The sequence below is a fragment of the Colletotrichum chrysophilum genome, assembly GCF_026319265.1.
Source record: "Colletotrichum chrysophilum strain AFK26 chromosome Unknown scaffold_135, whole genome shotgun sequence".
NCBI classification, from domain to species: domain Eukaryota; kingdom Fungi; phylum Ascomycota; class Sordariomycetes; order Glomerellales; family Glomerellaceae; genus Colletotrichum; species Colletotrichum chrysophilum.
The window spans coordinates 25,050-51,693 of record NW_026517422.1 but is presented as its reverse complement, the minus strand read 5'-3'; the positions used below and the strand labels follow the sequence as shown (position 1 = coordinate 51,693).

General features: G+C 53.3%; 3 protein-coding genes across 3 annotated transcripts; all 3 read right to left on the bottom strand.

Annotated features, from left to right (window-relative positions):
- Positions 1–11,317: 11,317 nt before the first annotated feature.
- Positions 11,318–11,746, bottom strand: COL26b_011280 (uncharacterized protein; the record flags this gene model as incomplete). Its single annotated transcript, XM_053183951.1, has 2 exons — positions 11,318–11,345; positions 11,379–11,746. The coding sequence occupies 2 exons, from the start codon at positions 11,744–11,746 to the stop codon at positions 11,318–11,320; spliced, it is 396 nt and encodes a 131-aa protein (XP_053032087.1).
- Positions 11,747–12,588: 842 nt separating this feature from the next.
- On the bottom strand, positions 12,589–14,461 carry COL26b_011279 (uncharacterized protein; the record flags this gene model as incomplete). Its single annotated transcript, XM_053183950.1, has 2 exons — positions 12,589–13,663; positions 13,716–14,461. The coding sequence occupies 2 exons, from the start codon at positions 14,459–14,461 to the stop codon at positions 12,589–12,591; spliced, it is 1,821 nt and encodes a 606-aa protein (XP_053032086.1).
- A 3,018-nt stretch (positions 14,462–17,479) lies between these two features.
- Positions 17,480–20,461, bottom strand: COL26b_011278 (uncharacterized protein; the record flags this gene model as incomplete). Its single annotated transcript, XM_053183949.1, has 1 exon — positions 17,480–20,461. The coding sequence occupies one exon, from the start codon at positions 20,459–20,461 to the stop codon at positions 17,480–17,482; it is 2,982 nt and encodes a 993-aa protein (XP_053032085.1).
- Positions 20,462–26,644: the final 6,183 nt, after the last annotated feature.

The following is a 26,644-nucleotide window of genomic DNA, read 5'->3' as shown; positions in this document are numbered from 1 at the left end:
AAACACCAGACTTTCTTCCACATATCCGCTTCTTGGCACTGAAGTAGGCCATCGTATCGGTATGCCTAGCAGGGGGAATGTCCTGAGTGCAAGAGTGTGAGAGCGTCCTGGCGTCAGACCAATTCCCCGTTCCCATGCCTTCGACACCAATGTAGTCTTCCCCGCCGCATCTACGCTGAGTGCGTTCACAAATACCTTATTAGTACTTGTGTTTTTCATTGAGATATACAATCGATCGTTCTCTTTCAGAGCAAAAGCTGCTCTCTCGATCGTCGCTCCCGGCAATCTGGGTACGCGTAAATATTTTGCACCAAACGTGAATGGGAGTCTTTGACTTACGATTGACTTCGACGTGTAAGAACGTTCTTCGCACCACCGTTCTGTATCCCTACCTCTATGTCTACATTGTCGCCAAAAGCCTCATCGTCTATCCCTGACCGGAGGGACAGAATGTTTTGGGCTTGAACATACTCTTTCGCGCGTTCCAAAAGTCTTCTGAGCACACCATTCAGACTGACCCCATTGGTTAGGCGTTCGGTGTGCAATTGTAAGCCTCGGCTATCTTGAAGAATGATTCCGTCCTGTTCATGCCGTATTTTTAAGAGTGGCCGTTCATGCGCCGCGCATGTTTTGAGGAAGACGAACTGATCCATCAATGCATTAATACGTGGAAGAATCGGAGAGTCTGCCGGAAGCAGGACTGGTAATTGGGTCTGGCGTTTCTGCAAGACTGCGTGGCCCATTAAACGGTCCATAGCAAACCCATACTCTGAAGGCTTTGGCGTTGGGCTGATGACAGCGGCAAATGCATTTACTAGTATAACGGTTCCTTCTGTTGCTTTGCCCCCAGATCGATTATGGGAACCAAATGGTGTAATGGTGAACACGTCGCCCTTCTGAATACCATGGACACGACCTCCACGCAGCATTGTATATTCGTCGTCCCATATGGTTGCAAGAAGTGCTCCTGTGGCTGTCGTATCGAGCGAAAAAGGTCTCCGGTTATCAGGTCCTGCCGATCGAGGATGCTGGTTGCCTTCGGGATAATCTTGCTCAACCAGCACGGCAACTTCGAGCATAATATCTCTCCAAGATCTGTTGTCGTTGGACTTCATGATAGCTTTTGAAAGGCTTCTGGTCAAAAGGCCCATGTAGCTGTGGCCGTCCTTGTGATATTCCCAGGCGGTCTCGTCTGTGCCTGCGGCTGAGATGCGTACCGCATAGGGGTTGGTATCCAAACGATCTTCTGTGAAACGTCCCTTCTGTCTCAACCGTTCCAGAATTGTGGCAAGTTCCGTATACAGAGACTTGCTCAGGCCGAAAGCTTTCGGCTCGAAGTGAACCTCCCCATACTTGCGGCCGAGACGTGCAGAATGACAACAGTCGAGGATGTACGTAACATTTCTCGTCTTAGCGGTTGTTCTTCGAAGCAAAAGAGAGAGTTCGCCGTCCGAAATTCCTTTCCACTGCTGGAGAGTACAGTCGAAGTCGTACGGAACGATAAATTGTATCTTAGACGGTTGTCTCGATGCTTCATTTGCAACGTCGGATTCAACGCAAACTCCGTGGCCAGAATAGTATATGACAACAGTATCGCCCCATGAAGCGTCTCGAATAAGGGCTTCCCAAGCGTCTAGAATCTTTTGCCGGGTGGCGTCTCGATGAAAGAGTCTGTTGACATAGACGGCACTCTCTGTTTCGAACCCGCGGCTCTTAAGGATGGTTGTCATTGTATTGAGGTCATTTTCGGTTCCACGCAACCCATGCACGGGGCTTCCGATCAGCAAGGCTCGCTTCGCGCCGGGTGCACTCATTGTCAGAAGAATATCGTTACAGTTCAAAATAGGAACAGTGTCGAATATCTGTGGATCCAATGGCCGCCTTTGGGGATACGATTTACGAGACTGAGCGTTATTCAGAGAGGTCGAGGCAGAGTTGTTCCCCTACTGCTTTCCATCTGCCTTGGGTCGCAAAACAAAATAAAAAAAAGATAAGAAAGAGCATCCATATCTTTTCTGTTTCCAGGCTGCTGCCGGCTGCCTGATAATAGATGTCCCTTTCACTACCCCTCACCACCTCACCTCACCTCATACCATAAGCCGCCCTATGGGAAATCAATCCACTCCACCCTGTTTCCATTATCCCCGGCACACCGGCTCTGGGCTTGATATGCCTGTTGATTGCCTGAGCGACCCATTCCATTAGAGTGTCCCCTGTGGTTCGCAACCTCTTTCCCCTCGCTCTTCATCCGATACCTTATCCACCAAGATACAACACCCCGCCAACCATGGCCATACGCATGGCCAGCTTTCCACACTTGCACTTATGGGTATTAGTACCTCATCATCTTAACGCTACACAATTTCGTACGTTGCTCTGCGGTGAATAGTACCTTCGGTGCCTCGGATGCGCTCCATGACAATATCACGATCAAGCCCCCCTTTTTTGAGCCTACTGCAGATTTCGGAGTGGCGATGACCATCAAGCGCCTTACGGCCAGTCAGCAACAGCCCTGCCTATCCTCTATTAAGAGGGTGTCGAGACCCCTTCCCTACGGTAGCCACCCGTGCGACGTATATTTCACAGCCTGATTGATGTAGCATCAGGAAAAGCCCTCATGCAGGGATTCTGCATGGCTAATTCCAAAGCCCAGTACGAGGTGCCCCATAAGTGGACCGCGAGTGCTGCACATCCAGGGTAAACCACCAACAGCTCTCCAACAGTCGGGAGTCGCGTTTTGTTGGCTTCGGGGGTGACATAGAGTACACATGGCCAGAGCTAGCGGCCAGGCAAAAGCTGCAGCCAAGTTGTACGTACGTGGCCTATTTGGAGGGATCTTGCATCGAACCCAGATTTAACAAGCCCGCGACATAAGGACCTCACAAACACAATCCATGAAGGCAATCCATCCTCTGCTGCTCTTTGCCATTGCGTGAATTCTAGTTTCCCCCGCTGTCTGGTCTCCCCTCTCACCTCACAAGAACAGAGGCATTCAGTATGGCATTGATGTCGCCAACAAAGTTCTCTCGAACTTCTCTTGTGGAGTTCGATGAGAACACACCAAGGCGACCCTATCTAACCTTTCAGGTTGGGTCAGGGAATATAGATCGCTTGGTGGTGAAAATTTGGTCAAATGATCAAGGTAGGCCTCTTCCCCAGCTATCGGCGTATTGGCAGTGGATCAAATCGGGCCAATTTAGAGCACTCTGTTGATCATTCGGGTGATAGGCTTTACCAGCTCTTCACGAGACCAGACAGACCCCTTCGGCGGCTCTCATACTTGGTTCGCCTTTGGACTTGTTCAAGAGTTAGATGGAATAGAGGACGCACCTCTCGAGGATCTCGTTGGGTTCCAGAGAAATCTTTGCGCCTCAAAGATCATCCAAAACCATGTCAATGAATGGACCTTTGGGCTACCGATCGAGGACGATGACGACGCCGAAGTCCAATGTTGGTTGGAATCCTTGACACAAGTCGAAAATGTCACAATCGGAATATTCCCTCTGGCACGCTATCAAGCCTGGGTGAACACGGTATGGAAAATAGAGGTCGATGTCTATCATGGCGACCAGATCGAGAGCGCACTCGCACCAGAAGAGATTTCGCATCCAGTTGCCCTTCACGATACCACTTTGTATCATCGTCGAACCCAAACACGTTCTTGTGCGACTCAGATACCGAGGAACGAGGACGTATCAATACTAATGGAGAGTGCAATCGGCGCCTTACAGGAAAATAACGCCAATCACTCCCACTCGGGATCTTTTTGGAGGTCACTTGGTGCGCGAGTGCAGGACACACGTTCGCCTCAGGTCCTTGATGCCTTTATCAGAGCGCTTAGTCTTGAAGTCGATCCTGCATCACGAGCTCATCATCACTCGCAGCAATCAGCCCATGGCGCAGACATGAATCACCAAAACCTTGATCTCGCCAACGCCATTGAGGCTTTGCAGCTTGAGAGTCAAGGGAGCTCCCAGATTCAGCCTGCAAATTTGGATGTTGACCGCACTAGCAAAGTGGACCTTCTGGCTAGCTCTTTGCTCAAGAAATTCATGCACACTCAAAGTTTAAGGGATATTAACCAAGCAATCGACCTGTGGACCACCGAAATCAATAGGAACCATAGACCTGGTCCTCTTGCCGCTCGTCGATTGGAATATCTCGGTGAGTGCTTCTCGGAAAGAGCTCGTGTATTCGATTCAGAAGAAGACCTCAAGCGGGCGGTTCAACTCACAGACGAGGCAATCAACGGAATGCCTTTGGCTCATCCAAACTATCCCGATTTGATGATGAGTCTTGCAAACAGATTGAATCTACTTTCCTCGAGATCTAGATCTATGAACGACCTCAATCGCGCAGTTCATGCCGCGGAGGTGGCCGCGGTATTAACACTTGAAGACCACCCACTACGTCCCGTACGACTGGAAGTTCATGGGGCGATGCTCTGCGAACGGTCTGAGCGGACTGGTTCGATAGAGGACCTACGTTGCGCGATCGGTGTTCTCGACATGGGGTTACAAGCTTCGCCCGATGGCCACCCAGTCGCACTGGGTCTTCTTGGTGGCATGGGTCGATGTCTTGGCAATATGTACGACTATACAGGATTTTTGGGCGATCTCGACAAGTCGATCGAATGTTTAAGTGCAGCTGTGGCAGGGATGTCTCGAGATCATCCCCATATTACCATCTACCTCAATCTGCTGGGAACTCAGCTCAGCAAACGACACGAGCATACAGGGTCTATGGACGACATCGACCATTCCATAAAGACCTTGCAGAAGACACTGGACATGATTCCTGAACATAACCCGCTTCGGCTTACTTTGATGACCAACATTTTGGCCTCTCTGTTGTTGCGATATGGCCGCACCGGTGCAGTTGATGACCTCCAAAACGCCATCGACACAACGGATAGTGCCCTTCGAGCAACACCGCCAAGACATGAAGCTTATGCAGCCCGCTCGGCCAATCTTGGAGCATTTTTGAGCAGGAGGTACGAAAAGTTCCGGTCGATCGACGATCTCGACAGGGCGAACGAACTATTGAGGACAGCAGTAGCGTTACTTCCGGAGGACGACCCTCGCCGCCCCTTGGAGATGAACAACCTAGCTAGTGGACTGTTCACACGATTTCTCGAAACCCAATCAAACGACGACCTGGACGAGGCAATCGACGTATTGAAAAGAGCAACAACAATCATCCCAGAGAATCACCCTGAGCGTGCGATGGTTTTTGAGAACCTCGTCAGGTGTTCCTACCGACGTGGCCAACACACTGTCGACGATCAGATGCGTTGCTCACTTGAGGGATGGAATTCCCGCAACTCCCCGCCATCAATCAGAATAGCCATGGCATACCTCGCAGCTGGACTCCTCAATAGAAATGAGAGGTATGAAGAATCCAGCCAAATCTTGGAGGATGCCGTTAGCCTACTACCATCCGTGAGTCCTCGGGCGCTGAAGGGTAGCGACCAGCAGCACATGTTACAAAAGGTTCCGGGATTGGCTTCTTTAGCTGCTTCAACTGCTCTACACTCGGGAAAATCACCTGTTGATGCCATTAGGCTTCTGGAATCTGGCCGTGGAATAATGGCTGGACTATTGTTTGAGACTCGCACCGAGATTGAGGGTCTTAAGCAGAGTTGCCATCAGCTGGCAGATGAGTTCAGTTCCCTGAGAGACAAATTGGATTCACCCTCTAGCATCGCAAATCCTCAGCTCACAGAACAAGATACAAGCTCATGGGAGACACAAGCCAAGCAGCGCCGAGAGTTAGAGAGCCGATTCAACGAGGTTGTCGCAGAAATCCGCACGAAACCTGGATTTGAAGACTTTCTTCTTCCTCCGAAAGCAGAGACCCTACTTTCTGCGGCGTCATCAGGGCCCATCGTTGTCCTGAATGCCACTTTTTGCCGCTGCGATGCTATCATTATCAACTCCAGCGGTATTCAGTTGTTGCCTCTGCCCCGTTTTGGACTTCTCAACATCGAAGGCGGAATCCAGTTCTCTACCTATTCCCTAGAGAGCATGTGGGACGTGATTGCAAGACCTATCCTTGACCACCTAGGATTCATCGAAAGCCCCAAGGATGGCAATTTTCCACATGTTTGGTGGGTTCTTACTGGTTCGCTCAGCCGGCTCCCGATTCATGCTGCAGGTTACCATTATGAAGGCTCCTCTGAGACCGTGATAGACCGTGTTGTCTCATCGTACAGTACTTCTATCAAAGCTTTGTTGCAATCGCGTCAGAACTCGGTTCGCAACATCCGTCGCGGCACTTCCCACAAGGCCTGTCTTATTTCAATGCGAACTACACCCTCTCAGGGTAGTCTAGAGCCTAGCGATTTAGAGTTTGCCGAACAGGAAATACAGACTATTAACAGTCTTCTATCTCCGGCGGTACCCACCACACTCTTGAGTCAGCCGGAGAAAGATGACGTACTGCTTCGCCTGGAAAGCTGCACCGCGTTTCATTTTGCAGGACATGGTATCACCGACTCTCTAGACCCCTCGAAAAGCTCCCTACTTCTCAACGACTGGGTCAAGAACCCTCTGACCGTCGAGGATCTGACCGCTCTGAGGCTGTTTGAAAAGTCACCTTGGCTAGCTTATCTTTCAGCATGTTCTACAGGAGACAATCAAGCGGAAAGGTTGCAAGACGAGTCAATCCATCTTGTGAGTGCTTGCCAACTGGCGGGGTTCCCACATGCAGTTGGGTCGCTTTGGAGAATAGACGACGAATGTTCGGCTGAAGCAGCCGCGGAAGTGTATAGAACGATTGTGGAGGATGGATGGACCGATGAGTCCGTGGCACGGGGCGTACACAACGCAGCGAGACTTCTTCGGAAGAAGACAACTGGTGAAATGTGGACTCGACGAGTCAAACCCCTCGATTCCCGTAATTTGGATGTGTTGAGTCATGGGAAGATGGATGCGAATCAAGAGAGGCCTCGAGGATTTGAAGAATATGCAGTTCGTAGTGAAGGAGATCCTTCAATATGGGCTGCCTATATTCATGTTGGGCCATAGCACAGAGGCTGGTTAGCATCCAAGGATCTTCATTGTGGGTTGAACGAGACGAAAAGATGCGCTTCGTGGACAGTTATGTCCTCTTGAATTTCTGTCAGAGGTTTCGACTGTAAAATTTTGATTTAGTAGTTCTTTAGTCAGATCCCCCGTTTTATGATGATCAAATTGGATGTTTTGTCTCTTATTGTCCGTAAGCCGTCATGTGATTTACACAAAATCGTCCTTCTGCTTCACACCTCTTCATCAGTCACGGACTAGTTCGGGTTTCTGTTGCGAGGATTGAATATCCGCACATAAGTCGATAATTACATGTCTCCGAAACGGTGGCTCGTCGACGAGGATTTGTTGAATGACTATTAGACTTTTGGTGCATTACATACAGCTTAGACTTTGGTGGTTGTCCAGAGACAGCATTATCAATTAAAGAGAGCGACATATCCCTCGCTCTATCTTGTGTCCTAGCGTGCTGTTTCGTTCTGATGTTCTTCTGTATCCTTCTTCTATCTCATTCATCTTCCTTTGACACAATCGTGCGACGTCTTCTTTCGCGCCCTCTGCTAGCCTACAACCCTGCAAACGAAATAGACAAGCATTCAGATCCAAGTATCCTAACGTGTCACCCGCCAGTGGTTCTTTCGTAACCTTTTTGACAAGGACCGAAAATCTGACCATCAGTTGAAACTCGTCAGATGCAGAAGTTTCTGCAAGCTCGAGTAGTGTTTTCCCTTCCTTGTTCTGTATGTCGGGATCGGCCTTCTCGACGAGAACCCAGAAAATGCGTTGCATCATTGCTCCATATTTAGACAGAGATGCTGGCGTATAGGACCATTGCTGTGCTATCGAAAGGAGCGGCATGCTTTGTAGGCCGGTTCTCATACCGTTTTCAAGCAACATCTCCGCAAAGTTCCTTCCCTCGTGATGGTCGAAGACACGCCCGTGAACGAGAAAATCCAGAACAGCCACCCCACGACCGTTTTTATCGTTCACGTCGGCTCCGAAGTTGCACAGACTACGAAAGCATTCCACATGTATGAGACCGCCTGTGGTTGATCTGATCCTGGCTGCAGCGACATAGAGAATTGGTGTCATGCCTTGCTTATCTCGCACGTTAGGGCTGGCACCTGCTTCAAGAAGCTTTTGAAGAATGCATCCGTCCCTTTCGAGCAGGGCCTCCCGTTGTGCAGCGTACGACAGCGCACTTTTGCCATGCTTGTCTTGGTAGTCGATCTCTGTCTTGTATTTGTCGCCCAATAAAAGATCGATCAAGTCTTTGAGATATTTTGTGCTTAGAATGTCGTCTGACATCAACCAGGACAGAGCCGTTCGGTTATTTGCGTCTGTGGCAAGTCCAAGATGACCTGGCCCCGTATACGACAGGAGAACTGTAAGTGCATTTCCCAGAGGTCGCTTTCTCAATGGCTCAGGAAAATCATGTTTGGGCCCAAGGCTCAAAGGGCGTAATGAGATCTTACTCTCAATGACAACAAAAGGTAGAAGCAAAAGGAACGTGTAGTACTCGCCATTATCGAGGGCGCTCTGTGCTGTTGACCACATCACTTCAGGATTGATGTTTGAGTGGTTGATATCCTGCGTGAGGTATTGAATGGGCACATTTAGGCCGTATCTTGCTGACATTTCGATGGTGTTATGTGGATCAATAGCGCTCATATCAAAGTTGTTTCTGATGAATCCTGCGACAAAGTCTAGGTATTGTGGTTGGTAGCTCCGTAAAGAGCGACGATTAAGCTCTGCAACTAAGTCGAGGAGAAACTTCAGACCATCTTGAGGGTCGGAAAGCCTCGTAATCGCCAGTAAGTCCTCGAAGACTTTCTTTCGGTCTTTAGTGGGCTTGTACCACCATTGCGTGTCGAAGGGCATGATTTTGAAATGATGTGGCGTACACAGCTTGTCTCTTCCGAGATAAGCATATAAAGACTTGACCTGAAAATTCCTCAGCGCTTTCAGCTCCAAAGCTGATAGTTCAGGGTTCCATCCCTTTTGCGATTTGATGCCGCACATATAGACGAGCGAGAGAAGACGTTGGGCTACGTCAGCGTAACCTAGCATGATTGCTTTTTCTAGCATTCCATCAATACGCGAGCGTGTTTTCTCGCAGTAGAGACCAGGTAATGTGAGAAGAAACATTACAGCCCCTTCATCATGGTTTTCGATTGCTTTGAACAGCAGGTTCCATGTGATTTCGTCTGAGTTGCTGCCATTGACTTCCTGTTTCAGCGGATGAAGCGCCCTGGATGCCGCCTGGATGGTCCGAACTAGGACCGATGCTTCGTGTCTCCACAGACTTTCCAAAGTTTGTGGGCTTCGAAATATGCGTTCATTCCACAGCTTTGCTATTTCAGTATGTTCGCCCGCCACGGCATATATCTCAGTCGTCGGGCATGCGTGTGTAAAAATGGAAGTCTGCCTCTCCGAGTGGAAATATTTGCCTTGCAAAGCCTCCCAAAAGTGAACGCCCCAGAATATGGCGGCATATCGAAAGAAGGCATGCTTCTCCACGAAATACCTCTGAGTATCTAACGCTTCACCAAGTTTAGAAGTAGTAGAGTGATAGGTGGTGTTACAAAACCTCTGACGCCAGCGATTTCGATTTGTATCGTAAAAGCGGGTAGGTCCGTGATCCTCGTCTCGCAATGGTTGGTAATTCGCGAATTCCTCTAACAGCGCTTTTTGAGACAGGTACTTGCAACAAGCAATTGAGAGGATAGCGTGCCCATCTGGAAACCATGTCCCATATTCTTCACGGAAGTATTCCGTGGCCGTATGATGCGATGCGCGTATTTTGTTGCCTTCATGCTTCAAGAGCCCTAGGCAGCATCTAATGATACTATCTTCGGTCGGAAGCTCGTCTTCGTGCAATATCTCCGAAGAATTTTCATCAGTATCTCTGTCTTCGTATATGCTGAGAATGCCCAGCGCGTGTTGAATCTCCTTCATGGTGAGTTGTTCTTTGGCACCAAAACACAATGCCAGTATCTTTCGAGCGCGAAGTCGCGCAACTTCTGGTTGCCCCAATATTCTCTTCATTATTACTTCGTAGGCACCTTTGGCTTTTTCTGGGAGCTTTCTGAGGGCTTGTCTTATCTCCCTTTTCGAGCCCGCATACGAAAGCCTCTCCATGTGGTATGTTGCCACGAGGAAGCTGTCGGATGTTAGTCGGTCTCATATGTTTGGGGTGACACATCACTTGCCTTCCCTTTGACCTCTCAGTGACCTGTTTCACAATTTCTTCTTGAAGCGTTACATCCGTTCCGGCCACCGTTGCTAGACCTATGTCACCCTGTAAGTGGGTTTTCGCGTATGTGGCAACATCTCCGTCAGTTGCAGAGATCTCAATCTGCGGTGACTTTGCGAATATTTCCTGAAATGGCGACAAGGTACGTGAAGTACACAGTATCCTAATATCCTCGAACGGAAGGTCTAGGAGTCTCTGAGTGATGTTGCATTGCACGTCGTCGTTTGCCTCATCTAGGCCATCTATCACAACGAAAAGAGTCTGCCGGCATTCTGGAGATCTTCGGAATGCATCAAAAAGCTTCTCAGTTGTGGGTTGGCCGCGATTTCTCTCTTCTTTGTATAGATGGTGAATCTTGATAGGAACTGTATGTTGTCCGGCTAGCGCTTGACGATAAATGCTTCTCAGTATGTCATTCAGTTGAGTTTCATGGTCGCAATACCAAGTCGCGACGCTGAACCTCTTATTGGATGCAACAATCTCGCGGTCAGAGTTCAGTTCTTCTGACACGATGGCCCTGTGAGTTGTGAGCTATGCAGTCTAATTTCCTTTCTGTCAAACCTACGCAATAACGGATTTACCCGCACCCGCTGCGTATGTTCCAGTCAGATGGCACGCAATGGTATCGATGCTAGATTACTCACGTATCCCGTGACACCATAAGACTCTCGTATCACTAGCTGAAGACTCCCTCCATTCAATAAACTTAGGATGCCCTAGAATCCATTTACCCGTGTCCAAGGCTTGGTTCCATGACCCAAGGACAGTGTCGTGACGAGTTCTGAAGTCTAGTCCGCTTATCCATTCAAGAACCGCGCTATCCATGATGTAGTCGATGCTTTCTGTAACATCTGTTATGTTATCAGTGCGTGTAAGCAAGCCATCAAGAGGCAACGTGCGATCATACAATGAATGGCCTCGTTCGCATCGGTACAAAGCGTTCGGAGTTGATTTAGGCCTTTATGGTGCTGGTCGAGTAACGGAATAATCTTGTCTTGCAGGTATAATCTTGGTGGCCCCTCTCCGTCAGGTGATGTTAATGCGCCAGTTTTGAGAGCACTAACCTGGTCTCGCCACTTAAGGCCAAACAGAGCGACTCCTTGTGACCACCGATCTTGACGAGCAAGTTTTTGATGTGCTTCTCGTCAAACGGCCATTTGAGAGCCCTCAGCCCACGGCGCCAGCCATCGCGTGAGTCAATCTTCTCTAAAATCTCGATGAAAATTGCCTCGAGAGCAGCCAAGGGTCCCTCTGGCTGACTGAGAACTTCCAGGGTCGTTGTCCAGTGGTCACTGTCGACGACGCCTATTATTCCACTAATGAGAATTTGGCACGCTTGAATTTCTGAGGCCAAGTCAGCCTTCTCTCTAGCCGCGTTTCTGGCAACCAGAATGTATGCGATTGTCTTCGTTGAAAGCTCCAAGATGGCGATAAGGCTGGCAGTCACACCAAGGGCTTCCGCCATCTTCGAGGTATGAACAATTTTCAAGGAGTAGATATAGTTGGTTTTGAATGCAGCGGTTCGAAATCGCTGATTTCTCTTCTTTTGACTGAAAATTCTCAGCCAAGACGTGTCTTTTGCTGAGGAACGACAGCCTGCCCGGTTGATATGAAGGATAGTAGATATGTCATAATGCGGGGAGCTTATCAGCATATATGGCATGGAGGCCTTGGGTCGCGATCGGCTGTACAGTCGAGGCTAACCGCTCTTTTGCAATTCGTTGGCTACCTGAAAGCTCAGCCACAAGTGTCTGCCTGGTTCGCCATATTACACCGCCCGCAGGACACAGATAGATACAGATGAGCACAGTGCGTTGTTTTGCTTGCGCGCCCCAACTAACTACTACATCTTGTGATTGGATATTGCACGGCATTTGATAGCTCAACATGAAGCATTTATAAACAGCTGCTTGCCCCAGTTAAGTGAATTATGACAGCAAGTATGTCAACGCTTCAAATTACAACCGTTCCTTGCACAGTGGGCCCTGGCTGGACGATCGATGCTGTGACTTCGACTCAGATCAAGCCACTTTGACCTTGTCCTTGGTCAAACTGTAGGAACCGGATGTTGCTAGCACAATCCACAAAAGTCACAACAGCCACGATAAGGACACCAAATACATTTAAACTAAGAAGAATTCCAACCCACAGACTAGCGTAAAAAGCGAAGCTTGTTACTTATCAATCATTCTGATATTCAACTCGGTGACCTCTAGCATTATTTGTCGTAAATCGTCAAGTCATGTCATCCAAATAGAAGAAATCAATGGTATCAACATGCCCAAACGCCAGCCCCTATCCTCCTCATCATCCATGCCTGCCCGTAACAGCTCCAACAGCCAAGATCTCGATCCTTCCCGAGTACAGCTTCATGACATGGCAAACCGGGTCTCCCCAAATCACCCCCCTGAGCTCCTCGTCAGTCACAGTCTGCGCCACGACCCCCTCATTCAACCTCTCCTCGACAGTCTTCCTATCCTTGATCCTCTCCCTCTTATCCCCGCTCCTCAACACCACAATCCGTCCCGGCGAACTCAGCGTGCAAGCCGGCAACTCCCAAACAGGCTTCTTCGCCCTCCTCTCCTCCTTCACCACCGCACTGCTCTCCTTCCCCCTCAACGAGATCTTGCTCGCCTTCGCCACAACCCCCCTCCCCTTCCTCTCCCTCTCTCTATCCCTCTCCCTCTCCTCCCCACCCCTCTGCTTCCCCAAACTCGGCGCCGGCGACGCCAACAACTCCAGCAACGACTTCACATAAGCCTTATCCGCCCTCGCAATCGGATCCCCCTCATTCACAAACGTCAAAAACAAACTCTTCCTCAGCTCAGCCCACTCGGGCCTCTTCAGCGGCAACAAGCTCACCGGCGGCGTCCCGAACGTCACGCAATGCACCCTCTTAAAACACCCCGTCAGCACATTCAACTCGCTCTGCGCCGCCTTACTCGTCGCCAGCATGTGCGCATACAGCAAGCTCGCCACCGCCCCGCCCGCCGAGTGCCCCGTGATCAGCAGCGAGTACCCGCTGCGCGCGGGGTCCTCCTCGAGCAGCTGCCGCAACCTCGCCGCGACGGGCTTGACCATGCGCCGCGCGACGGTCAGGAAGCCCGCGTGGCAGAAGTTGCCCGGGTCGTCGAGGAAGTTCGTCGGCGAGGCGTGCGCCGTGTTGAGGTTGACGGCCCAGTCCATGAAGGTCGCGGAGCCGCGGATCGCGAAGACGATGGTGTTCATGTGGTCCATGGGCACGGACTTGATCACCATGGCCTTGGTGCCGTGCTTCCAGTCCGCGTTGACGTGGGTGTCGCGCTCGGCGCCTTTGGGGGTCTCGTAGACGCGCTCGGCGTATTGGGCGGCCATGCAGAGGAGCGGCCAGGTGGGCATGTATCTGGGATTGTTAGTAACCTATACCTTTTGCGAGGGAGGAGATTGAGACTTACAGCCGAAGAGGCGGGAGGTTCAGGGGCAGCCTCGCGTTGGCGTACATGTCCACTTTAGAAAAGTAGCTCCCGCTCGCGACACTCTCCGCGACGCCCTGCCCCTTCGAATGGCTCTCCTTCTTCTTCTTGCTGCTACTGCTCGACTTCCCGCCGCTCCTCTTGCCCTCGTACGGCACAACCTGCTGCTGCTGCTCGCGAGGGGCGGGCTGCTGCTGGTACGTAAACAGCGCCTTCTCGTGCCCAGACAGCTTCCCGCCGTCAATCATGGTCATGACGTCGTTGAAGCACCCGGCGATCTGGTCGACGCACGCCGCGGTGGAGTTGATCAGCTGCGTCGCGTGCGGGTGGAAGTTCGGCTCGTCGAAGAACTGGGGCGAGGCGAAGTCCTTGGCGATGGTCGCCACGGGGCCGGTGAACTTGTTGAGGCCGGCGGGGCATGATGAGGGTACGGTTGAGCCCGGGCGCGGCGGGGCCGGCAGGGCGAGCGGCGCGGAGGATGGCGGCGTGATGTAGTAGTGCTGGTTCACCACGATGGGCTGCTGGTATTGCCGGTTTGGGGGGTGGCGGATGGGCTGTTGGTGTTGAGGGTGTTGGACGGGGTACTGTTGGTTCGGGTATGGTGGTGGTGGGTGCCAGTATTGAGGCGTCTGTGTGGTTGAAGTCGCGTATCGTGACGACGGCGGGTGGTTCACCGGGACCGGGGCCGGCTCGGCCTTGCGGATCTTTTTGCGGTCGAAGAAGCCCATCTTCGATCACATGGAGTGTGTCAACGTTTCCTGTCAACGAACATGAATCTTGGCATGAAAACCCAAGCTTTCAACTCAAAACTCTCCGAGGGGGAGCGTTGCCTATATGTTTCCTTCGAGAACAAGCTTCTAGACGCCAAGAAAGCACACCCTCAGCAGACCGCTTGTCCAAAGGAAACGACAAGGCGGCGTAAATAAGGCAAACCCGCCCTTCTGTCCTTGTGTCTCGTGCCTCGGTCTTGCGTGCCAAAAGCGCAGACCAGGCCAAGGCAGAACCAGCAAACTCCTCGTCGGTCTCTCAGAACAAAAGACCAGACGAAAAACTCGCTCGGCGTAGCTGACTTGTCAACCAAGGCCAGCTGAAAGGCGCGCAAATGCAAAGTGCAAAACCCGAAACGTCCGCCTCGTGGGAGAGCACAAGCCAAAAAAAGTAGAATGTCGTCACTGCTGGTCCGTTACACGGAAATAGAATCCACCTGGACTGCGCCTTCCACCTCCGGACGATTCGGTGAGCGGCGTTCGGTAAGAGTACGTGAGGTCCGGTGCCGGGATGAATGCTGTTGCGGTCGGTATGCGAGAACCGGCGGGCGGGATGGGAACGTCTGGCGATCTGCCGCTGGGGCGAAGACTCCGCAATCGAGGCTCAGCTTGTATGCGAAGAGGATGCTCAAAAGGGGGAGAATCCGAATTATTTACCCCTTTGGGAGGATCCAGAAAAGGGGGCAACAGCTGAACACTTCTACACAGAGCGGGAGGCAACGAGAGAAGGCCGACGATGCGGTGCTACACGCGAAAACAGGCGTCATGTGTCGTCTTTAAAGACAACAACTGCACACTCACCCCTGGCGGCACCTAGCCTCTCTGCCCATGCACACAACAAGCCGACCAAGACACTTTCTGCTCAATGGACCAATGTATCATTCCGCCGTGAATCTACGCAGTACTTACTGACCCAAGAAGACGCTACCAATGGCCCCAAAACAATGCTTAAAAAACAGAGACGGCTCCAGCGCGCTGCACCTCCCCCATCGACCCCCCGCCTCCGTCTCCCATTCGCCGAGCTAAGCCCCGCCCCGTGAGTGGTTGACCCCCTCTTCCAGCGTTCTGGCGCAGGGACCGCCGGGACCCGCGCCGCTCATAGGGTGAGGGTGGAGGGGGGGCAAGTCAGCCGGTGGTGGTGGTGGTGGTGCTGCTGCTGGACTCCCTGCGCGTAGCCGAGACGCCGGTCAAGCGGCAGCATTGGCCGCGGTAGACTCTCTATTGGCGAATACATGTGCCTTTTTGCTTCTCTTTTAGTGTAGACAAATCATTCTTAACATAAGTAGGTATCTCATGCATAGCTGCAATGTACATCTATGCACTGAACTCCCACAGCCTGCCTCACGCCTTACCTCCAATATCCATCTCTTATCCGTACTCGCTCCCCAAGTGGAACACAATCCCAACCAACCACCCCCATCACCCAAAAACTCAATCAATCAAAACATCACCCCATATGCGCGTAGCCGCCGAGAAACGACGCTACCGCTGCTCTAGATCCATCCATCCTCCTCCGTGCCTGGCCTGCCTCTACCGCCGGCCCCTGTGCTCCCGTTGGACTATTGTTTTTTTCTCTCTCTCTCGTGTCCCCAGGCGTTCACATGCTCTGGAAGCCTGCAGATTTGAAGCAGTTTGTTTCGACACTGGACAGATAACCCCGCTCTCTACATTCCAGTGAGTCAACACTTGCAGATGCGAAAAGCGCAGACGCCAACCACCGCCCTTACCCCTCCCTCCCTATCGTGAGATCCATCCTCACATTGATGATTCGCCTTCAAACCGCAAACACCCCGCCTCACTGCACGAAAACTTGGAAAGAGTGCAGATAAAACGAAAAAACAGACAGTTCCACTTCCAACCACCCGCAGGACTCGGGCATCATTTTCTTCAACACACGTGAGAGACGAGGACTGTACCAAATACCCCGGTCCAGGAAGAAGGACGTCCTCGTGAGATTGTCTTCTCGCAAGAGAGGGCGCCTGCCGCACCGCAACTTCACCTCACACAGATCTACGGAAGCACAATTACTCAACAACCAGGCGGTATATTCACCGCTTCCTCTCATCGCGACAAGATATGCCTATAAGCCATTTCCGCCTCATTTTCTGCAAATATGTAACAACATGGACGTGACCCATCTCACCGCAAAACTATATCCAACGTCTAGAAAGCTGCCTTGGCCAAAAAAAAAAAAAAAAAAAAAACCATCGCAGCAACGCCTCGCTCATCGAATTGTTTCCCGTCCTGTGTAACCACTCCGCCAGCCGTGGCATGAACCACGGGAACGTACACTATCTACCCCCACCCATCCTATCGCTATCGCATCTTTCCAAGTACGAATCGCCTAACCTTTTTAATGAGACAATTCATCTCGACAGCGGCATGAGGCCTGGACTTTCCGCTTCTTTACCTCGTCTCTCAGTAACATCTGTGTGATGAACAGAAAACGCAATCGATCTCACAAAAAGACCACCCATCCCACGTGAATTTTATCTTGTTTGTTTAAACTCTGCATCTACAGCCAGCTTAATCCGCACCTGCAGCGCGCCAACTCAAAACCCGGCACCGCCGCCGCCGCCAAATCCAACTGCCGGGGCCATGCCGGAGCCAAGCCTCTGACTTGAGACGAACCGACAAAAAAAGGACACGAGGGGGGCGCACTCTATCCGCGACGACGCACCCTGGCTCCGTCTCGGGGGACTTGGAGCCGAGCAGCGCGTCGGAGGCTTGCACAATGCCGTCTTCGCGACAACATGACCTACTGCACTCGAACTGTGTCTGCAATGTAGATTGGACATAGTCACAGTGGAATAGACATCACAGCAATTGACACAAGATTCTAAACAATGCAACACTTTTCATTATGAGAAATCGCTACCGACATCCCGTCGAGCTGACGAAATATCCAGCACGCCACGTCCCAAGCCGAGAAAGCTAGACTACCTAAAAACAGAAACAGACACAGACACTTTGCACATCTCAAATCGGACTCGCCGGATCCCGCAAGCTTCCGCTGCCGCTCCCGCTGTGAATACTGCTGCCGCCGGAGCCTGCGCCGTCGCTGCGCTGGCGCCGGGTGAACGCAAAGGACACGGGCGTGCGGTGCACCGTGTGCCCGTGCGCCGGCGTGTTGTTGAGCGAGAGGAACTCGTCGCCGTCGCTGGACTGCGTGAACCCGGAGACGTCACTAAGCATCGATGAGGAACGGCCCCTAGCCTTTAGAGACACCGTGCTCTGATGCGCCGGCGGGAACCCCCAAACGGCGGACGCCGTCGTCGCGGGCAGCGGAAGCGTCGAGCCAGGAGCAGTCGTCGCTGCGGTGGGCCACATGGACGCTGCCGGGACCGCGAACTGCGACGCTCCGGCGGGAGAGGGGGTCCAGGAAGGCGCAGCGGGGTTGTACAAGGTAGACGGAAGCTGCGCTGGCTGACGCTCGGCAAGATCGAAAGGCATGGTCGCGGCGGTGGCGTTATTAACGTACTCGTGAATCTGCTGAAGACCCGCCAGTAGCGCGTTGACGTCGTTCTGCTTGTTCACGTTGGCCGACCGCAGTGTTTCGATGCTGCCGAGGAAGTTGTTCTCAATCTTGGAACTGTCCGCCTGCCAGGCGGCGCGCGCTTGGCGTCTTCGCTCGGCCTCGTCCAGACCACGGTTGTTGGCGTCAGTAATACGGCCCAGTTCGTTGTCCACCTTGGCGATGCGTGCCGCGATCTTGTTCCGCTTCGTCTGCATGGCGGCTTGCTCATCTTCCTTGACCTTCACAGTCTTGGCGATGCCGGCCTTGTGGTCCTTAAACTCCTTGGATGCGGTGTCAAAGACGGCCTTCTCGGCAGTCCATTCCTTCTCCGTCTGTCTCTTGCGCTCGTAGAGTCCATCGGGTGCTTTCTCAAACGCCTTGAGCTCTGCGTCGAGCTGAGCAGTTTCCTTCTCAGACTGGGCTTTCGTGGTCTCTTGCTGGATGATCTTCTGCCTGTGCTTGTCGTCGTTGCTACCTGCCGTCTGAATCATGTTGTCGAGTTTGTCATTCTCCTTCTTGAGCGACGTAGTCTTGCTCTTCCACTCCTTGCGCAGCGCCTTGAGCCTGGACTTCTCCTCCGCCAACCGGTCGTTGTTGGCTTTGATGGTGCTCTTCAGCGTCGTCGCCGGCGAGTCGGGGCGGAGGGATTGAGGCGTGCTCACGGGCGGGTTGACGGACCCTTCCTGGTCTTTGTTGGGCGCAAAAGAGGTCCGGATACTCGTGGAAAAGATGACTCTGTTCGTGTGGGTGTCAACAAACTCGCAGACGTACTTGGACAGCGGCCGCAGCCCATAGATGTCCCCGCACCACCGATGGTGGCCGAGGTGCTCATCTTGAGCTTCGTCCTGGATACGGTAAATGCGTGTTGGCTGCCAAAAGGCATTGTTGACTCGGACGTAAAAAGGCTTTGACGTGTCGACGCCCGCCGGTCGCGCAAGATGTCCGTTTCCGGCACTAGGGCTATCGGGGAAATGGCTGGTGTTGAAGCATACTTCGTCGTGCCCGATGTAGGATATCCAAACCTGTTCGGCTTGACTGTCGAATGGGGCGTTCCCCAGGTTATGAATGTCGGTAGCGTTTGAGCCGGCTGACTCAGAAGTCGCGTGTGATAACTCGTACTCCTTAACCATGACGATTTTGGTGCTCGCCAGAGCCGCCCATAGCGGCTGCTGGAGACGCACCTGTGTGCTTTGTTTTCGCTTCTTTTTTGTAGATGATACTGCTGCATTTTGTTGGAAGGTCGCATCGCTGTCGGGCGTAGCAAATCCGTTCTCCGTCGCTGTGTCGGTAGCGTACGACTTGCCGGCTTCGGGATCTGTTATGCTGTGGGCTGACGCGCTCCCTTTTTCTCGTCTCAAATACCACTCTCTAATATACCGGACTATACCCTGCGTCAAAATATGTATGGCGAGGATGCTCTTGATCCACCCATGCGGCCCCCTCTTATCGAAGCCGCGGGTGAAGGATTCTAACGGGTCGTCGGAATCGGGAGAGAATCGCCAGTTTGCAGGGAGGAACTTTGTAGCTCGAGACCAGTGGAACCTGGAGCCGCGGAGAAGATGAGACCCTATGACCAGAAGAAAGCAGCTAGTGACACTCCGAGATGCGCCTTCCCTGGTGTTCGATCCGCCGCCGAGCGTGGCGGCGATGACGGGCTTCGCAAAGTCGAGGATGGCAAGCTGCATGGGCGGCCACAGAAAGAGCCAGACCAGCAAGATAAACACATCCATGCAAAGCACCGTGACCAGGGAAGGCATGGTCGAGTTGTAGTCAAAGATCTCGGCCAGGTTGATGTTCATTCCAGAGCTGGTGGTAACGGGCGGGACAAAGGTGAGAAAGGTAAAGACCATGTAGATACCGGAGAGGGCGACGGGAGGGACCTGCATCAGGAGAATAAGAATGGCGAGGGTGTCGTAGAGGGGCAGAGCTCTCAGGACGGTGGCGGCGAACTCGATAGGGCCGCCTGGATCGCGGTGGACGTCGGCATTCTTGGTGGCGTTAACATCGATCTGGCGGTGGTTCGTGTCGACGACGCCGTTGCCCATGTTGGAAGCGAGAGACTCAGAGGACGACGTCTCGGAGCAGCCGCCTAGCGAGCCTCGCCTGGCAGATGCGTCGCCGTTGCGTTGGTCGGGAGGCATGGTATCGATCGTGGCACCGGGGGCCGGGTTCTTGAGATGTCCGTTGGAGGAGCCGTTGGGCAGGGGCGATGGGAGAGCCGAGGCAGCTGCATTCTGGTCTGGCGGCAGACGGGAGTTGGAAGCAGAGGTCGAGGTCGAGGCAGAGGCAGAAACAGAAGCAGAAGGGTTCGGGTCGAGGTTCGGCTGACTCTTCTTGTTGGAGACTCGTTTGGCGGGGCCTACAAGACCATTTTCGTGCCTGGTGTCGCGTTGGTTGGCGGCGGCGCCTTGCTGTCGCTTCGCAGAACTCGAAGCACGAGGCATGCGCAGCGCCTTGTTCTGCTGTGGACCGACCCGGGAGCCTGGAGAGGCAGGTCGGGAGGGCCAGCAGCACGACTTGGACTGGTCTGGATGCTGGAGCGATCTCGTGTCCCGTCTCGAGGGCGACCGGGAGAACAGCGGCGGTTGAGAAACTATGCACTCGACGCAAGGGTGAGGGCAGAGCCGCAGAGTGTCCGGAGGGGTCCGTGGGGCCTCATGCGTCGTTGAGTTACGGTTGTGTAGGTTTCTAAGGGATACCGAGGGAGTGGTGATGTTGTGGAATTGAGTGGTGGTTTTTTTTTTCCGGTCCTGAGACGGAGAAGAGAGCGTGGTTGGTGGTGGTGGTGGGAAGGCGACAAGGTGGGTGGATAGGCAAGGCGAAGTTTAAGCCAAAAGGTAAGAATTTGGGGGTGCAATTATTACGCGGGAAGGGAAGGGTTCGGCAGGTGGGCAGGCTTGGGGGGGAGCAGCTAACGAAATTGTTAACAGCGTCTGGGAGGTGCACTGCCGGGCGTGTATGGGGCGGCAAAGGTTCGGGTAAGAGCCGAGCCGAAAGTGAGCTGGCGAATTGGGGATCGAATGAATCGAATCGAAATAGGAGTTCGTATGAGGGGAGCAAGGCAAGAGGGGCGAGAGAGGAAAAAATCAGGTAGCTGAGTGAGTGGGCAGAAGAGACGGAGAGCTGAAAGAATGGAATTTGCAGCTGTGTGTGCTGTAGGTAGGTATTGTGTGTGTTTGTGTGTATGCAGCAGCGTATGCAGCGTGCAGTGTCAGATGCAAAGTTCAGACAGTCAGCAGCCAGCAATAGCAGCCAATAACAGCTAACGGCGGTCTGTCTTGCAGTGGCAGCAGGAGCACACTGGCAGTCAGAGTCAGTGTCAAATGACAGCGCCTTATTTTTGGGTTTCTTCTCTTTTTCCTTCTTCTGTTTTTTTTATTTGGCCGTCTCGGGACATTGAAAGGTGGGAGTGGGAAGCGCCTCGCTTCAAGTTTATTCAAAAAAGGACGTGGGAACAGGACCAGAGCAGGGATGGCGGATGGTGCGGGAGCCGCCCCCCTCGCACTGTCTGGCCTTGGCTCGCGGTACGTACTGCGTTAGCGTCTTTCTTTTTCCTCCTGACAAGGGCGACGAGTGGACTGCAGAGTGTGGATTGTGGGGGGCAGCTGAGTCTCGGGTCGCGCCATTGGTCCAGCTGTCTCCTGAGCGTTCCGCCCCTCCTTCTTCTCCTTCCCCCGATCAGAATCAGCAATCAGGATCAGGATCTCGGATCTTCGACCTGGCAGGTACTTTTGACTCGGCCAAACTATGCCTAGCTCAAGGGGCAATTTCGTCCGACAAGCTTGTACCTTGGGGTACCCCCGACCGAGGCAGCCGCCAACGCCCATGCAGCACGCCGCGCTAGACACTGAGCGACGATACGCGGAAGGTGGCCACTGGTTAGCATCACCTTGGACAATACATAGTAGCCATTGGACATTGGGCTTTGGATCATGTCCAGTCAACCCAGACCAGACGTAGGGACTTTGGTGCTGAGTGAGTTGGCAGCAGGCGAGCTTCCAATCAATCTTTTGAAAATCAGCAATCCAACTCAGCCCTCCCCTCTTCGTCTCTTCCCAGGCCTGCTGCGGTGGTGCAGCAGCGCATTGCATGCATCTGCTCCAGGCCCTGGCAAAAGATGGACCCAGACGGAACGGAAAACGCGCAAGCAAGCAAGTGATCCTGCATCGGTATCCGTCCTTGGCCTGGCTGTCCGTCCCGTACGAGCAGCCCGTACCTTAATGTACGAATCACGCACCTCAGCTTGGTCTGCAGGCCGTAGGGCAGACAGGGCGCTGGGCGGTAGAGTATCCGCAGCCGCCCTGAAGCGCGGCAACAGAGTAAAAATAGCAGTCAGTTACTGTTGTTGGAACTCAAGCAGAGGGCAGAGGCTGAGTTGCGAGTTTCCATTGTCAGAGTAAAGGAGTTTGAGCAAGTCAAAAGACTCTGCCCAGGTCCCTACTTATGCACCTCATATAATTTGACTGACAACGGTAACTCAATTGGCTTCCACGTTGCAAATGGCTCCTGCACCCAAACCGCTGCTTGTGCCTGCCTACCTCGAAAGGGCAACCACGGCCACCAGCCATGCTCCTGCCAGAAGGCGCATGCAAGATAACTTCTTGCCTTGCACCTGTCTCTTGCTTCCTTCCCCCTAGCTGCATTAGGCCCTTCCTCGCATACGACTGACATTTTCGTCCATCGTGAGATTCCTCATCGACACTCTTTTTCTTCAACGGCTTCGTCCTGCCAACCAACAATTCATCAGAGACCTAACCACCACCCAAGAAAAATGTCAGGTCTTGCACAGGACACCCCCGTCGACACTCTCTTCCCTCTTTCGTCCCTAGTTCGGCCCCGTCGTCTTTTCTTCTAGTCTTGTTCGCGGCTTCCATCTCCCATCCATGCTGTCAATCCTCCGCAGCATCCATCATCGTTGTTCATTGCTCGCATGACGACCCTGCCCACCGCAGAGAAGAGACGGCACCGCCTCCAATCACCCTGAGTGCCCGCCGCAACCATGTTTTCGGTCTGTCGGCTTGCCCTACCGAAGCCTTCACCGCACAGTATCCCCGAGTCAGCTTTCTTGCTCTCATCCCGGCCGTGCCAACCTCAGTTCAGGGTAATACCGACGCATGTCAGCCCTCTGGTCTCGCTAACCATCAACCAAGGATAACCAGGACGAATTACCAAGGACGAGAGCACCAAGTGCGCGGTACCAAGCGCTTCCATGATACTGCACATGAGCGCAACCAAATATCAAGGCCTACCAACTACCGTCACCGCCAACTACCGTTGCTTGCCGTATCCAGCAGGAGACCAGCCCATCGTCGTCATTGCACATGTCGAGCCAACTCTATCCGTACCCTCGCCCTTGGCTGCACCTCCTTGTCAGCACACGACTGGGCTCTCCCCGCCTCCATCTGCCCATCGCAGACCCCGCGCCATCCAGATTTGCTTATCAGAAAAGGAAAAAAGAGACACGAGGGCACTCCATCGACAGCCATCGCCTGTCCGCCGTGCCCGAGTCTTTTGCGGTGAACTGTCGGTTCCCAATTGCTCCCCCAGCCGCAGGACGACGATCAGCAATGCAGCTCCACACCACTCAATGTGCAATGCACTCGCTCGTCTCGTACACTCACTCGTACCGTGCCGTGCAGCAGCAAGCTTCCTCTCCGGCGGAAGATCAACTCGCCCCAAAAGTACAGTGCTTCCACTCGCCGTCGTCGGCTTCCCCCTTTGAGCAGCACCCGCCATCGGTCCTTGCACGCACCTGTAATCACTGTGCGTGCTTCGCACTGCGACTGCATCTGCGTCTGCATCTGCCTCCGACGCTCGGTGACTCGCCGTCCCAGATCAACATCGTGAGGCCGACCACCGGGGCCGCGCCAAACGCCATCGGCGAGGTACGAGGCACGCAGCGCGGAGACGAAACCAAGAAACCTGGCAAAACGGGTGCCATGACCCCTTGAGCGCCTCGCACAGTGGAAACCATGATGAGCATTGGCGGCGACGCATGGCCACTAGCGGCTTACCCGCGACTTTTGTTCGTCCGCCGCTAGCTAGCCTGGCCCTCGCTACAGTGCAACCGAACACCACGGCCTAGTCTCTAGTCCCAGGGCCAGAGACATTCCTGCTTGTCGTGTTCCAAGCAAGTCACGGTTGCCATCATGCCGTCCGACATGCGAACAAGGTGGACGGGATGGGAGCATCGTCGGTGGACCTGGACCTCAACTGTGACAAGCCGGCGGCGGCAGACGACTGACATTCGAATGCGCAATGCGCACTCGTCTCGTCCTGTCTCGTGGTTGACAACGCACCATCACACACGCAAGACGCAATGCTGCTGCTACTGCACCTGCTGCCTCCCACCCGTGCCCCTCGCCCTATCAAGAATGACGATAGGCTTGGGGGTTTAATTTCCTGCGTCGATCTTGGACCAGGACAGGAATGCCGCTTGCATGCTTCTCTGCACTCTGCATCTGTTGCGGCGGCACCCACCACCCACAGCAACTCATGGTGGTCCAGACGACGAGCGATGAACCGGACGAGCCCTGCAGTTGCACACGCTGTGCTGTCTGGCCTGTCGTCGAGAGATCCGCATGGCTGTTTTCGACCCGTCGCAGGCCCTAGACAAAGACCGTCGTCGCCCTTGCCTTTGTCAAACCTTCTGCCAGTGGCGTTGGTCTCCTTTGATTCGAAACATAACAAACCATTTCTGGAAAAATGCAAGACAGCGCTGCTCCTCTACTTCTCAGGCCTCCGAACGACCCGGCGAGACATCGAACGGATGCCGGTTGCTGACCGCTCCCGACGCTTCGCCCGCAGTCAACCAACATTACCCTTACCTTCTTGCAAGCCAACGGAACTCGCGGGGCAGTCGAGATTGGATCGAACGGAGAATCTCACACGCGGTGCTCAACCTCGGCGTAGTGTACGGTGCCAGCAGCATTGCTTGCAGGGTCAAGCTTTTTTGCCGCCATATCCACCTGTTTAGCTAATTATCCTCCGATTAGCACGTCGTAACGTGCCGAAAGAAAGGAGAGAACAGTCCAGGAAGATGCAGCGCTCAGCAGAGCAAGCACACCCTATCCCGGCTGCTGCCCTTCACTTGACAAGTCACAGCAGAGGGAATTGGCAAATGCAACCTGAGGGCCTCAGCTACCCCCACTTCGTCCCCAGGTCTTGAGCATGAACAACGAGAAAGGAAAAGGAGCTAGGCGCAGAGCGGTAAAGCAAGTCGATCTGCCTGTCGGCATTTGGCCGTTCCCAGCTTGCTGCCAGATTGCCTCCCATGTCACAGCCCATTCAATCCAGTGGACTGCTGACTCGGAATGTCGTGGAGAGCAATTTGCAGTCGCGATGTCTGATTCGTGGTACCGACGACAATCCTCCCAGAGAGTCAGTGGCACGGCCGTCCTGCGGGGGCTCTAAGCTTGTTAGAGTTGTGCTGGCGAGGACGACGAACGAGATGCGATGTCACCTACGAATAAGTATTGCGCTGTCGACTATCGACTGTTGACTGTGATTCTTCAGGATCTGTCCAATCATCGACCGCCTGCAGCAGCATTCCAGAGGACCATCGCCTGATCTAACATCGAGACTACTCGGGAATAAGCTTCAGGGCGCCAGCTTCCTGCAGTGCAGCACGCCTCCCATGCAACTCAGAGGGCTTCACCCCTCCCTCCGCTTCCTCCTAGTCACCTCCCCTCCATCTCGTCGAGAGCAAATAAAGCTTGGCAACCTACGGGCATGTCGGGCCGTGATTGGTGCCCTGCAGACCGTTATATTTCTGCGGCTGCTTAGCGGGGTTGATGAACCCCTCGAAGTCACCCTTCGCACTGTGACACCCAATCTCGAAGGCGGTCTGGCCGCGAGGAGCTGCCCCTCGATGGCGGCGCACACATTTGCACGGCGACGTGAGGTGACACAACGTAATAGCGCCAGGGCAGCTCCGAGCGATGCGGATCTCTCGGTGGGCTTTCGACCCTTTGAAGCCAGTCTGAATTTTGCAGCGCCAGACAGTGGACACGAGACCGTCTCGTCGTGGACTATGACCGAGAAGACTTTTCTTTGGCAGTAAATTATTGGCAGAATTTTCAGGAGAATTTTTCTCTGCTAGCCTCGCCGAATTTCTCGTCCCGTCGAACTGGATCCGTCCCGTGATGGGGCCCGGAGTCACGCCGGCAGGATAGGAAGATTTCCTTGCGCAATCCACAAGGCCTATTCACTTGGGGGATACCCTTTTCATCCGTACCAATCACCAACCGCCAATCATACAACAGCATCCATGTCATATCCGCGCTTCCAGCCAATGTTGCGTTGAGATCAGATATCACAAGTGTTCATGTTTGACCATGGCGTGCTTTCAACGTTGTCGCATTTGTATCACGCAGGACAGTTCTTATCATCGCAGTTCACGGAAGGTTTAAGCGGCTGTCGCCTGCTTGGCCGTGACCCGACTATGGCTCGCAGTATGCCCAGAGACCATGCGAACGGCTCCTGATGCTTTGGACACTCTGCGGCTAGCGCAAATGATATGCCATTCGCGTTTGACATCCGCCAGGTCTTGTAGGAACCTCAATTCTTGCCTCCTCTCTTCGGCGGGAGATCGTACTGTCAACGAGGTCCACCAGGCCACTGCAAGC